At 35.6% G+C, this 15,847-nt stretch overlaps 1 protein-coding gene across 1 annotated transcript in view; it reads left to right on the top strand.

Moving 5' to 3' along the window:
* LOC137651136 (lens fiber major intrinsic protein-like) overlaps positions 1 to 15,044 on the top strand; it is an 83,199-nt gene extending 68,155 nt beyond the window's left edge. Inside the window, exons 6-8 of the mRNA XM_068384273.1 lie at positions 11,295 to 11,477; positions 12,648 to 12,728; positions 13,969 to 15,044. Of these exons, the coding sequence (XP_068240374.1) occupies positions 11,295 to 11,477; positions 12,648 to 12,728; positions 13,969 to 14,133 (429 nt within the window). The 3' untranslated portion in view covers positions 14,134 to 15,044. The remainder of the gene's footprint in view (positions 1 to 11,294; positions 11,478 to 12,647; positions 12,729 to 13,968) is intronic.
* The last annotated feature ends 803 nt before the right edge of the window (positions 15,045 to 15,847 follow it).

Genomic DNA, 15,847 nt, shown 5'->3' on the forward strand with positions numbered 1-15,847 from the left:
CTGAAGAGATGAGTCATTTTGCCTCTATTTAGAACAGCCAGATTAGAAAAAAAAATCACATCTGTAACAGAGATTCATCCTCAGACTGGTGGCTGAAGAGATGAGTCATTTTGCCTCTATTTAGAACTGCCAGATTAGAAAGGAAATCACATATGTAAGAGATGCAAACACACACACACACACACACACACACACACACACACACACACACAAACCGAAAGAAAGCATGGGGTCATTGGCAGTTTTTTTTACAGAAGAGAAATATCAGGACATTGTCAAAGAGACCAAATATCTTGCTTGAGGGTACACTCGGGCACACTGTTCTATCTTATATCTTATTTCTCTTCCTCTTGTTTTGTTAAAGTTTTTATAGTTTATAAAGTGATATTTAGTTTAATATTGTTGCTCTTCTTAGACTATTTTATTTTTACTTGTTTCCTTTCCTCACTGAGCTATTTTCCCTGTTGGAGCCCCTGGGCTTATAGCATCCTGCTTTTCCAACTAGGGTTGTAGCTTAGCGAGTAATAATAATAATAATAATAATAATAATAATAATAATAATAATAATAATAATAATAATAATAATAATAATGTGCCTCCACACCCCCATGATAAGAACGGTTCTTCTGATGATAAGAATAATCCTAATAATAATAAATATGATAATATTAATAATCTATTGTACACCACTAATAACATTAATTACTTCACTGGACTTTTTAAATTTATTCATTAACAATCTATCTCTAAAAGATGCAAACCAAAGTTTTGAGTTATTCCCAAAACTTTGAAAGCTGTATGTCTCCGGAACACGTAAGCAGGAAGAGCATTCCAAATCTTGGTTGTAATGGGGGAAACAGGTTATTCGTTTGATAGTTATACCCATATTGAGATTGTATGTTGTGAACAAGAGATTTTTTTCATATAGGTATATCATCTTATCTCAATATATTTTTTTTTTTCTTTATTATAAAATTGTAAATCTTAAATAAAAAAGAGAGCTATTGGTAAGGTTAATGTGACATAGAAATAAAGAAATAGATATTAATTCAAGGGTCATGGTGGCCTATTAGAAACGTCCCTGCCTGGCTATTTGCCGGACCAGGGTTCGAGTCCCGCCAAAGCTCGATAGTTTCTTTAGTGTCTGCATCCTCACCATCCTTGCGAGCTAAAAATACGGTTTTGGGGGAGCCTATAGTTTTACCTGGTGAGTTATCAGCAGCCATTGCTTGGCCCTCCCTGGTCTTACCTTGGGTGGAGAGAGGCTTAGGCAACCCCTTAAGCAAAGAAGAATTGTTTGTTAAATAATATATATATATATATATATATATATATATATATATATATATATATATATATATATATATGTATATATATATATATGTATATATATATATATATATATATATATATATATATATATATATATATATATATATATATGCATATATATATATGCATATATATATATATATATATATATATATATATATATATATATATATATATATATAAATACATATATATAATATATATATACAGAACAAAGGCTTCCGACATGTCCTTCCATTTGCATCTGGTTATGGTCGTTCTATGACAGTTCACGCCCGCAAACTTTCTTAGTTCGTCAATCCATCGTCTTCTCTTCCTTCTTCTGCTTCCTTTACAATTTCTAGGAACCCATTCTGTTATCCTTAATGTCCATCTATTTTCTGTCATTCTCATTATATATCCTGTCAATTTCTTTTTGTTTATTCATGTTAGAATATCCTCTACTTTAGTTTGCTCTCGTATCCATGTTGCTGTTTTTCTGTCTTTTATTTCTATTCCCATCATCATTCCTTCCATAGCTCTTTGAGTTGTAACTAGCATGTGTTCTAAGGCTTTATTAAGGCTGCAAGTTTTTTATGCATAAGTTGATACTGGTAGGACCATCTCATCAAATACTTTTATTTTTAGAGAAAGTGGCATTTTACTTTCCATAATCTCATTTTGTTTACCAAATGCTCTTCATCCCATCCTTATCCTTTTAATTTCGGTTTCGTGTCCTGGGGAAACACTTACTGTCGCTCCTAAGTAAGTATATTCATTAACAATCCCTAGAGGTTCATGCAATCCCTTATTTGTTGTCTCATCATTTTCATTGAACATTATCTTAGTTTTACTCATATTCATTTCCAGTCTTACATTTCTGCTTTTTCTATTCAAATCTACTATCATCTTGTGTAATTCCTGCTACGATTCACTAAACACAGCTATGTAATCTACAAATCTTAAGTTGTTAAGGTATTCCTCATCAATATAAATTTTTTATATTTTCCTAATCTAAATGCTTTTAAACTTCTTCTAGGCATGCTGTGAATAATTTAGGAGAGATGGGGTCTCCCTGTCTAAATCCTTTCTTATTGGAATTTTCTTACTATCATTATGTAGTCTTAGGAATGCTGTGTGTTTATGTATATATATATATATATATATATATATATATATATATATATATATATATGTATATATATATATATATATATATATATATATATATACATATATATATATATATATATATATATATATATATATATATATATATATATATATATATATACTTAGAATTAAAATTTTGAATGAAAATCTAAAAAAAAAGATATTGAGATAAGATATGCCAATATAAAAAAATCACTTGTTCACAACGTACAATCTCAAAAACGGTATATTTTATATATATATATATATATATATATATATATATATATATATATATATATATATATATATATATATATATATATATATATAGTAAGAGAGACAATTAAAAGCTTCGTGTATCAACAAAGCAACCGTGCAACTCCAGTGAAATTACATTTCCAACCTGAGACATCATACATTATTTTTCTCAGATTAGGACCTGTAACAATCCCACACCATGTAGACAGAACTTGGCCCATCATTTATTCAAGCAGGACTTCCATTTCTGTTGGGCCAACGATTCACTAACGACCAACTAGAGCTTCTCTCTCTCTCTCTCTCTCTCTCTCTCTCTCTCTCTCTCTCTCTCTCTCTCTCTCTCTCTCTCTCTCTCTCTCTCTGACGGCAATCAAAATGACATCAGTGACGAACAGGATAAGAAATAAAATAGTAATTGTTGTTTTATAGCTTTTGTTTACTCATAAATTATTGGGATTGATTTTGTAAAAAAAAAAAAAAAAAAAAAAAAAAAAAACTCTCTCTCTCTCTCTCTCTCTCTCTCTCTCTCTCTCTCTCTCTCTCTCTCTCTCTCTCTCTCTCTCTCTCTCTCTCTCTAGAGATACTTATGAGTTGCTTGTATAGTAATATTTCGGGTCTTATCTCTTAGATCTAAATATTTGCATCCAAATACGAGTCCGAATAGAAACTCTGAACTTTTAAAAACATATGAAAGTAAATTCAGGTTGGGTTGAATGAAATGACGGTTAAAAAAAAAAGGTTTTTGAGTTGATTAAGATTAATCATTTTTATTTTGAAATAGAGGATGTGTAGTAAGCACGAGTTACTTTTCTATGTTTTGAATTTGAGTTTGAAAAATCACAAAGAAAAGAAGTAAATAAAAAATAGATAAGTTTGAAGCTAAATCTATTAATATGATAAAATTCAAAAAGAAATTAGATTAGAAATTGAAACTTGAAATCTTTCCTCAAAGAGAAAAAATCTAAGCTTTATTAAAATAATTTAAATATATTAGATATATGAAAAATAAAATTCCATAATTTAAATTTAGTTCAGTCTTCCATAAAACGTTCATTTGAGCTTTTAAATAAAGAATTCATTGTCATTAACTAGTATATGCGACCCGTCAATTTGACGGCTAAATGTTTAGATAAATAAGCACGCAGATTCAACCCTTCCCATCCCGTCTCCCTTTCCAAACTACAACACGGCAGTTTTGACAATTTGTTGGAGATAGTGGTTTCCATGTGTAACTCTTGGGGTACCCCCTCTCACCAGGGTATGACTACTCTCTCCCCCAATCCGAGGGACGAGGATAGACCAAGCACTCATACGTTTGGCAATGCCGCTTAACCGTCACCGAAAAAAAAAATATATATATATATATATATATATATATATATATATATATATATATATATACTATATATATATATATATACATATATATATATATACATATATATATACTATATATATATATACATATATATATGTATATATATATGTGTGTGTGTATATATATACAGTATATATATATATATATATATATATATATATATATATATATATATATATATATATATATATATATATATATATATATATATATATATTTTTGGGCTCAAGCCATGTCGTCCTGATGGAAGTTCCTATAGGGTAGCTTCCTAGGGTATATTACAACTACGGCGATATTCCCAGAGAATTTACCTTAAGGTACCAGAATTCTAACTCCTGGAGCGAGTATCCCTCGTGAAAGGGATATCGCGACATATCAGAGGACGTATTCTAGACACGTCACATGGCAATCTACGACCTGAACAGAGATTCGTCTCGTAGGAGGGAGATTGACGAGATACGAATTCGGGAAAGAAAAAGGGGAGCCGCTCCCAAGGCTTCCCTATCCCCCGATTCGTATGCGTGCCTGGCGCCAATCCTGGCGCCATCTGTATTCCTTTTTGCGTAGCTTAACAACTCGGTGTTTTTTCCTGTTTTTCTCGCAAATCTTGGATTTATTCAGCTTTTCATGGCTTCTTCGTCTTCGTTGACCTCGGATAAGTTGAGTATAGTGTCTGTCATGTATAAATGTAGGCTCTTGGTAAAATTTTGAGTGATTAATAGGATTAATCTTTGATACAAGAGCCGTAGCCTACCAGAGGTGTCCTGGACACTGTCACTCGCTAGGTATAAATTAGTTAGTCAGAGTGACATTCCTGGTTGTTTTGCTTAATAAATTTTAGCTATTTAGCTTTACATAGGATTTCCTTTCGTGCTTAGTATTATTTGGCGAAGTATTCGCCATTCTGGCCTACGCTAGGCCATGTAGCCTAGTCGTTTGGTCCTAGTACTTAATGCATGATTTTGGTTTTTCCGAGTGTAATTAAAATTTTATTGAAGCTTTAGGCTATATTTTATACATTTTAGACTGTGTGGAATATTTCCAAGATTGTATACGTGAGAGTTTCGGTGAATCAGGTAATCGATTCTCTTGGTGCCTAGGCTAATTGCTTATGGAGCCTTAGTATACTTTATTATACTCCCCGGTTGCTTTCTTTTCTTCGGAGAAGGTATGCAATCCCTTTCCCTCTGTTTAAGCCTTGGGCTTATCCCTAAGTGGTTTTTTCCGAATTTATTTTCGATAAAACTATACTAGGGTGTTACTGTACCTTCCTGTTCCAGCAGAGTCTGGTTCAAAGAGGGACAGAACAACAGAGTTTTTAGTCTGAGTCCGTGTTGTCTGGCTTGGGGCAGAGTCTCCCTCGCTGACCTAACACTTACAAAGGGAGCTTAGCTCCCTTAGGTCACTATCGAAGGTTTCTGTAGTTATGATTCCTTCTTGTGTGATCGACCAGACTAAGTCCTGTTGCTGTTCTCGGGGAGGATAAAATCTTCCCTTGGGAGTAGCAACGCCTTCCTTGCTTTGGTGCTCTGGAAGCTGGCAGGTATTATACTACTGTGCTGGCCCTTTCCCTTAGATCTCCCTTAGGCTAAGACAAAGTTCTTGGCTGCGGGTGATCTGTCACTAAAGCAAGGTTGGCAGGACCCTCTTGTCCCTTCCCCCTCTATCTCCGTAATGGCCTAGCCATTACTGTACTGTACCTTGCCGGCCGGCAGAGCTGGCCGGCAGGGGTATTACTGTACTGTATGTCATTCTACTTCTGGACCTAGTATAGGTTGGGATGTGGAATTGACTAAGCCCATTGCCGGCCGGCAGAGATGCTGGACGGCAAGGGTCTTATGTTTTCGAGTGCTGCCCGGACCTCTCTTGGTCCCTCATCCATGCCTGCCGGCAGAGCCGGACGGCATTGATCAAGGAAGCCTGAATTAAGTTTCTCCCCTTCCTTATATGCACTCTTTCGGTTGCCGGGTTTGGGGGGTTGTGTACACTCTTATCCCGGCATCCATTCTATTTTCTTCTAGTGCTGTACCTGTCCCGGCTGCCGGCCTATGAGGCCGGCAGCCGGGCAGGTGTAGTCTTCTGGTTCTTTTGCTGCCGGCTGGCATCGGTCTTGTACCTTTGCCGGCCGGCTTATGTCAGTCCTTGTCTGCCGGTCACCAAGAGTGTGGCCGGCAGCTGGGTACTACCTTGTGTAGTTGCTGGCCGGCAATCATTGCCGGCCAACACTGGCTGTTGCTGGCCGGCAGCTGCTGCCGCCAGCACAGGCATTTGAACCAGAGGGCTGCCGCCCTATAGCTGTTAAGTAGTATACTTTAAAGCTAATTGTGGTGTGTGCCGGCCGGCAAAGGCAGGCCGGCACACATCCTCCTATACTGTACTAGTATTCTTCTGTATAGCATATACAGTAAGAAGAAAACTATAGTAAAAGTTTAGGTACAGCACTGTATCTTCTAACACTATTGTGTTTTCTTGCACGGCCCTTTGCTGTTGCCTTCAGACAAGAAGCAGAGTTCTTCCCTGTCTATTATCCCGGATTTTAAAATCATTGCCTAGGTGTGAGCTCCACCTGTTTCCTCTGGAAACTTTGCACTGGTTACTCTAGTAGAGATAAACCATTTTGATTCTATTATCTGGAAGGCTGCAGCAAGGGGTTGTGAGGGAAACACAAGTGTGTGTCTTTAATTTCTGAATTGTTATGCTATACTATGCATATCCAGTGATACATAGTTCACTTGATACTCATGGAAATTTCTTCTCTTTACAGAAGGACACTCCGAAGTGGGGAAGTGCTTTCTGCAATGTCAGCAGCAAGAACCTCTGCGGACATGAGTTTTGTAGGAGACACGCAGCATACGCTGTCTCCAAGGATGATCTCCGGTATTGGGACCCTCAGGTATGTACTGTGGGCACTAACCTGATTAATGAGACATTTAAATAGCTAGGAAGAAGCTTCGTACCTGGGTAAGGGGCTTCCAAAAGTACACTTCTGGCCCTTATCTTCCAAGTGAGAAGATGAGGGCGTATCTTTTCCCTAAGGCATCAGCTGATGCAGTGATTCCCCAGCCTCAAGAGGAGATCCCCTAAGTTCAGATCCAGGTGGATGCTGAAGTCGCGGTCGCGATGCAAGACATCCAGCTAAATGAAACATCAGGCTCAAATTTATCTCTGAATCAACTCAGAGCAAAAATCACATATTTTATTCGCAGAGCGGATCCTGACAATACACCCGCAGGTCACGATCCGAGGAAAGTTGCCTCATTCTTAAATTTCTTTAATTGCATGGATTTTGAACATCTCCGTTCATACACTGGCTGGAAGTATTCCAGAGTGTTCTTTCGCCACTATGCGAAGCAAGTAGAGGAACTAAAAGAGATCTGTGGTAGCAGTGGGTCGCGGTGTTAACCCTACTGTTTAACTCTGCGAGGAACAGTGGTCTTAATTGGGACGATTAATTCCAGGGTGAGTGTGTAGTTACATACTGTACTACAAACTAAGTGAGGGCACTGTGTTGCCCATCCAGACTGTTCCATTTCCGAAGGTGAACCTAGCATAAGTGCCGACATGTGTGCCGAGCGTTTCTAACGCTAATGTCATTGATTTGTAATACAGGCTTTTATGACTTTGATACCTCGGTATCTTAAAAGTGGCATCTAATGTTTTTCTTTCAGACAAACAAGCCCTGTTTACTATCATACTTATGCTTAAAGTTTTGGGTTATCCTCTTCTTGTATATATGTGTGTGTATATATATATATATATATATATATATATATATATATATATATATATATATATATATATATATATATATATATATATATATATATGTATATGTGTATATATATGTAATTGTGGTTAACCTGTCTATTTATTGCCTGTCAATAATCTGGTTCTTGAGAACCTTGCGTCTCCTTCACCTGTGTCAATTTACTGGTATAATTGAGCATTCATTCTATGTACCTTATCTGGGATAATTCTAATAGAATTGTTCCTTTATGCAAGCTATGTTGCATTGGTTTTCCTCCTATGCGGATATAAAACCTTTGTCCAATACAAGTATTGTGCGGAAAACTGGTCGATATTTCATATTAACGCAGTGGTCCTTTACAAACTATGCTTTACTTAATATAGGGCGAGACCACTATATTAGCTTGCCTGGTATTCGTACATAGATATATGTACTCTTCGAGACTTTTCCAGAGTCTAGTAGGACTCTTCCCTGTAGGGGGCAGGAAGCTCTAACATAGTTTATAGTTAGTTGAAAAGATGTATAACGGTAACATCTTAGGTCTCTAGGTCTAGTCGACCGGGAAAAAATTACCTCCGGGGAGTACGGCACGTTCTGAGAATCCACAGATACAGTAATGCTCTGGTACACTTCCATCAGGACGACATGGCTTGAGCCCAAAAAACGGATTTTGAGCGAAGCGAAAAATCTATTTTTGGGTGAGATAGCCATGTCGTCCTGATGGACCCGCCCTTGCCTTTCTAAGAAAGGGCTGTAGGACCCCTCCCTACATACAGTATCTGTAGCACCTCGTGTACGCTACAAGGAATACAGATGGCGCCAGGATTGGCGCCAGGCACGCATACGAATCGGGGGATAGGGAAGCCTTGGGAGCGGCTCCCCTTTTTCTTTCCCGAATTCGTATCTCATCAATCTCCCTCCTACGAGACGAATCTCTGTTCAGGTCGTAGATTGCCATGTGACGTGTCTAGAATACGTCCTCTGATATGTCGCGATATCCCTTTCACGAGGGATACTCGCTCCAGGAGTTAGAATTCTGGTACCTTAAGGTAAATTCTCTGGGAATATCGCCGTAGTTGTAATATACCCTAGGAAGCTACCCTATAGGAACTTCCATCAGGACGACATGGCTATCTCACCCAAAAATAGATTTTTCGCTTCGCTCAAAATCCGTTATATATATATATATATATGTGTGTGTGTGTGTGTATGTGTGTGTGTGTGTGTGACGAATCACACTGGTTTACGAGTTACTCAAGGGATGAAACAATTTATGTATGTATATATATATATATATATATATATATATATATATATATATATATATATATATATATATATATATACATATATATATCCATAGCCAGACACTGCCTCTTTATTATTCATAGGGAGATGAACCATCCGAGTTCTTGAGCAATAAGCATTAAAGACGAGATATGATTATCAAATCAGATTTATCCAGATGATGGTATTGGATTCAGTTAGTTTGAATCTCGGATTGGATGATTCATTGACTTCTTTCATCTGAATTGAACGATTCAGTTAATTGTTTCCATTTTTGAGCGGTTCAATGACTTTTTTCTTAATTCAGAATTTATTTTGTACTGCAAGGTTAAGTGACTTGCTCCCTCTTGAATTGACCGGATTGCATAATTCAGCGACTTGTTTCATCAAGAATTAAGTCCTGATTCGGATTACATAGTTCAGTAACTTGTCTCGTCCAGAAGACATCCCAGAATGGACATTTCAATAGTTATTTTTTTTCCGGAATATATTTTTTTTACTGCAAAATTCAGTGGTGAAATTCATTCTTAAATTATGAGGACAAAAGTTATTCAAAAATATTTTCGATAGATATTTCCAAAAACCCTTTTCTTCTTTGCTCACTCCTTGACCGCCTTATACGGATTTCAAGGGCTTGGAGGAAGTACGGTGCCGTAATGTCATAGGTGAAATTAGGATTATGCATGTTTCCTTAATTAGCCCAGAACAACTGAATTACAGCAATTATTCCCATCAATGTGTATGTATGTATGTATATATATATATATATATATATATATATATATATATATAATATATATATATATACAGTATATATATATATATATATATATATATATATATATATATATATATATATATATATATATACTGTTTATGTATATATGTATATATGAATATAAGTATATACACACTATATATATACATATATATGTATATATATTTATATATATATTGTGTGTGTATATATATGTGTATATATATATAAAGTGTGATATATATATATATATATATATATATATATATATATATATATATATATATATATATATATATATATATATATATAAGTATGTATATATATATATATATATATATATATATATATATATATATATATATATATATTAATAGGAATTGAAATGTAACTGATAATCATAGCTATCATTATTGCCGATAATATTTAGATTGTTCAAATACATTTCCATCAAAAGAAAACTTTCTTAATAGGCGAAAACAGAAGCGAATAACAAGGTGATGAGTATCTGTGGCTTGGTTGAATGATCATAGTGCCACTTTATATTCCACACGTAATGTTTCAAATTATTCCAATGAATTTCATACCCATTCACACATTATTATTATTATTATTACGAGCTAAACTAAACCCCTAGTTGGAAAAGCAGCATGCTATAAGCCAAAGGGCTTCAATAGGGAAAATAGCACAGTGAGGAAAGGGAATAAACTACTAGAGAAGTTAAGAACAATAACAACTTATTAAAGTAAATCTTACTCATATAAACCATAAAACTTGAAAATAACAAGAAGAAGAGAAATAAGATAGAATAGTGTGCCTAAGTGTACCCTCAAGCAAGAGAACTCTAACCCAAGGCAGTGGAAGGCCATAGTACACTGGCTATGACACTACTCAAGACTAGAGAACAATGGTTTGATTTAGGAGTGTCCTCCTAGAAGAACTGTTTACCATAGCTAAAGAGTCTCCTCTATCCTTAACAAGTGAAAAGTAGCCAATGAACAATTACAATACATTGGTCAACCCCTTGAGTGAGGAACATTTTTTTTTTTCAGTTATCGTAGTGTTGTCAGATGTATGAGTAAAGAGGAGAATGTGTAAATAATATGCCAGACTCTTCTGTGCATGTGCAGGCAGAGAAAAAGTTATCTTTAACTAGAGAAGGATCCAATGTAGTACTATCTGGCCAGTCAAGGGACCCATTAACTCTATAGCGGTAGTATTTCAACATGTTTCCATGATAATGCACTCATTTTCCAATGCATCTCTAATTTATCATTTGTATTTTCCTTTCAATTCTGGAAACTGATTCATCAATAATTTAATAAATTCCGTCTTTTAATTTTAATACATACTAACAACCATAATTGTACAAAACTAATTCCCTCTCTCTCCTCTCAAAGGGTTGGGGAGCGGAGTTCCTTGCAACCCTCTTCGTCACTCTGATCTCGCTTTCGGCCTACGAGTCCACCCACGCCCCCTCCAGGTACACTAAGGACACGCAGGGGGACACGACGACGCCCAAATTCACGCCTTCGTCTGCTATCCCCGTCATTGCAGGTCACACGGCAGCCGCCCTTTTTAGTGTGAGTCCTTTTTTGCAAAAATTAAAAAGTACTTTTCAATCTTATTTTTCAGTGTTTCGTCTTTCGAATAAGAATATCAGATCATGAGCCATTGTAGTTCGTTGGGACAGAACTGGTGTAAAATTTCCAAAGTTAAATGAAAAACCTCATTTTAAAGGGGAAATAAACACAAGAACACCAACTAACTTAAGGTTCCTCACTTAACCTAACCTAGGAGCCTTATCTTTGCCTACTTACCCACCAGGGGGCTACGCACATCTGCGACCCCCATCAGATTCCCCGATTCTCAGACTAAGTCCAACCCTGTGTTTGCTTCCCAACTGGCTTCACTCTTGGCAAGGTAACACTGAAACATATATCGTAAATCGTAAAACTATCTTTATATTATTGTATTTCAGGCCAAAATAAACAACAAATTCTCTATAAATAAAAGTAATTTGACAATAATAAAGTTTACACCTGTCCCAGCGAACTATATCCAGCCCTTAAATTATTTTGAGAACAAAAAGTCAACTATTCTGAAAGTAATTAAACTTTTTTTGTAAAAAATAGTTTTTTTTTTTAGTTAAAGACAATGCAATTTGATAGAATATATGAATTGAATGTGAAGATATTCCTTTTTAATTTTCTTTCATAACCTCTCGCGTGAATCTACCATCTTTAGTATTTTGTCAGATACAAAAAAAAAAAAACGGAATTGGTATCAAGACAACATCTGATTCCTAATTGCTTAAAAGATGTATATTATGATCTTTACAGATTATAATTTAGTATCATTATTAAATATTATTTTATAAAAATAAATATAGTGGTACAAATAAATTTCTTAGATTTTGTTATTGTGGATGTAGAGAAACTTTTACCTGATAACGACTGACGTCGGCGTTTCAACCTAATGATTTCTGATGCTAGCATTTAAACCTGATAACGTCCAACGTCAGTGTTTAAACCTAATGATAGCTGACGTCAGCATTTAAGCCTAGTGACGGCTGACATCAGCGTTTCATCCTAAGGATTGCTAACGTCAGTATTTAAACCTGATGACGGCTGACGTCAGGGTTCCAGCCAAATGATAACTGACATCAGCACTCAAACCTGATAACTACTGACGTCAGCTTTTACTGTAATCATACATTTTAATGGTTAATTGTATCTGTTACGTCTTTGCAGGCGGATTTCACGGGCGTCGGTCTCAATCCTGCGCGTTCATTGGCCGTTGCAGCAGTCACCGGAGATTGGAGGTACCACTGGGTATGTAGCTGTGTATGACAACTTTATCTGGTCGCCGAAGTGCTGCCAGTTTCCCTGGCGTGGTGCACTGTAGGCATTATTAGAGGATCTTTACTTAATCCTATCGTCCCTTCCCCTGCTGCACCCACTTTTTAGTTGTAAGTGATTGGCTACCCCGGCCCTAACACTAATCCTAGAGCCCAGATCTAATCCATTACAATTGTTTTTTTTTTTTTAGTATGTCCTTGAAATTACTGTACACTCTCTCTCTCTCTCTCTCTCTCTCTCTCTCTCTCTCTCTCTCTCTCTCTCTCTCTCTCTCTCTCTCTCTCTCTCTCTCTCTTCAAACCATATCAGTCTTTTATTTTTTTGCCTATTTTATTCAGCTTTTAGATGCCACATCTCTTCCCCAATACCTTATCCGAATATCCTCCGTTTTCGTTGTTAATGCTCATATTTCTGCTCTGTAGAACAGTACAGACCAAGGTCAGTCTTTATATTGACTCTGGTACAGACCTTCATGCACCCGTCGTAGGTCTTTGCTCTATGCTAATTGGAAATATCTGGATGACCAGTAGCCTATTGTTAAAGTTATTCATAATTAATTCTACGTGTATAAATCCTAAAAGACCATAAATTTTGCTAAATAGTCTTCCTCTTTATAGAAGGCCCAAATGGAGAAAAAAAATCGCATGAGAATATAATTGTGTTAAAATAAAGACAAGATTTAATGGACTAAGATGAATGAACTGAGAAAAGCCAATCTCCCCTAAATAAAGAGCCAATATTTGGCTAAATATATATATAAATATATATATATATATATATATATATATATATATATATATATATATATATATGTGTGTGTGTGTGTGTGTGTGTGTGTGTGTGTGTGTGTGTGTGTGTGTGTGTGTGTGTTAGAGAGAGATAGAGAGTGATCCTATATTTGTTTATCAACGTATTATTTTCATTCCCGCATAGCCTTTTCATGTTTAATCTGTGATGTCAAGCATGAGTTCTGTACAATATAAATGGACCATGCATAATGGTTTAGCCTACTTGCTGTTCTCTTAGTAGTCATTCAAAGCTACAGTACCCTCGTACACACACAAATACAAGCTCAAACATCTACACACACGAGTACTCTAACATTCATTTGTAAGTATTTTACACACACGAGTACTCTATCACTCCTTTATAAATATTTTAATGAATTAATTTTACATGTTGCATTCTCATCCTCCCCCTTTCTCCCCCGCAGGTGTTCTGGGTTGGTCCCGCCCTCGGAGGCCTACTGGCGGCCTTCACTCACGAGTACACTGGAGCCAAGGACCTGGCAAACGCGACGCCCCAGCATCCGCCACTCATCTCAAGAGACACTTCTAGGCCGTCAGCAATCACATCCACGCTCGCTTCTCCATGCTGAATTGGCGTGGGGAAGGAGTTTCCTTGTGTTTTCAAAGAGCCTCTCGCTTTTGTGAACCTCTTTTTATAACTAGAAAGTGAAAAGAAAAACGTAGATGATTTTCTTTTGATTTTGTGTCTTGATTCATTTAGGAGTCGGTGTAAAGGATACGAGAAGGATATTTCTTTTCATCACATCTCCACATTCGCTTCTCCTTGCCGAGTGGATGGAGCGAGTCGAATACTCAAGCTCTGATAATGAATGAAAAGAAAGTGTCCATTATTATCATCACTGTTAAATTGAAAATATTTACATAGTTTCATTAAAACATTTTTCGGAGTTCTATTCATAGATGAAACCATTTCGTCCAGTTTCATAGTTGTTTTTTGCTGAATAGCATATTAGATAGTGTGTCATTCATGACTCTGTTTATAATTCGTTATCATGCTCTTCTGAAACTTTGACAAATAGTTAAGATAAATGTCAATTACCATTTAGTATTCCCATGGTGATATTTTTTTTTTATTAATAACCACATCTTTATCATCATCATCATCATCATCCACATTTTCATCACTTACCTATTTTGGAAACATATAGCCTTCATTCGATCAATCACAATTGGCAGGTTTAATTCAAATTAATACCTTAATAAAAGTCACAATTTATGTCCGGCAATCCATTCAATCCATCCATTAAAATCCATAGCAAAACATATTTTAAAAGAAAAATACAAATGATTAACCTTAACTCACCGAACTCTCCCCATTACTCCATACCCTGTCCATCCAGTAAGGGACTTTCAAATAAGAAGAAATTTACATTTAAGTGAAGCTCAGTCTTTCAAAACTAACATCATTTCAGAAAGCTTCCCTAAGTAATTTGTGTAATATCCATTTTCCTGTCAATTTGCTTCCAACAGTCGTGTAATATAGGCTATATATATATATATATATATATATATATATATATATATATATATATATATATATATATATATATATATATATATATATATATATATATATGTGTGTGTGTGTGTGTGTGTGTGTGTATATATATATATATATATATATATATATATATATATATATATATATATATATATATATATATATATATATGTGTGTGTGTGTGTGTGTGCGTGTGCGTGCGTATGTTTGTGTGGTTGAGTGTGAGTGATTTAAGGAAGCTATTAATCTCAGTAAGTTGTAGGATAGTAAGAAATCTGTAGAGTTTTTATAAACTGAACTTGAGTTTTCCTAGAGTAGACTTTGTCCTATATGTACAAAAATAGACTAAAGGTATCTCGGACGACAACAAGGAGATTTTTAAATTCCTAGGTAGTTGATTATCCTGGATGATTTCTATCTGGTGAACGACAATGAAAGTCAGACAGTAATTCCTTCTGAAACTTACGACAGACCTTGGAGTCTGTGAAGAGCGGCACTAGATCACATTGAGACACGATATTCCAGTAAAGTTGATTAGTGTTTCGGTAGGGGTCATTGCTGTTAGAGGTATATTTGGAAAGTTTTATTATGACCTCGAAGGTTGACCTGGTGTCCTTTCAAATTAAGCTAGGCTTTAATGGTAGGACAAAAAGAGTTGGCCATTTTCCCCCCAAAAAAGTGTTAGAAGCATCGCTTAAAAGAGAGAGGACTATTATGGGATTCCAAAGTTTATAATAAAGAGAAAAAAAGTGCAATACCTGAACACAGTAGTAACAGAGATT

This window comes from Palaemon carinicauda, chromosome 12 (assembly GCF_036898095.1).
Source record: "Palaemon carinicauda isolate YSFRI2023 chromosome 12, ASM3689809v2, whole genome shotgun sequence".
Classification (NCBI taxonomy): domain Eukaryota; kingdom Metazoa; phylum Arthropoda; class Malacostraca; order Decapoda; family Palaemonidae; genus Palaemon; species Palaemon carinicauda.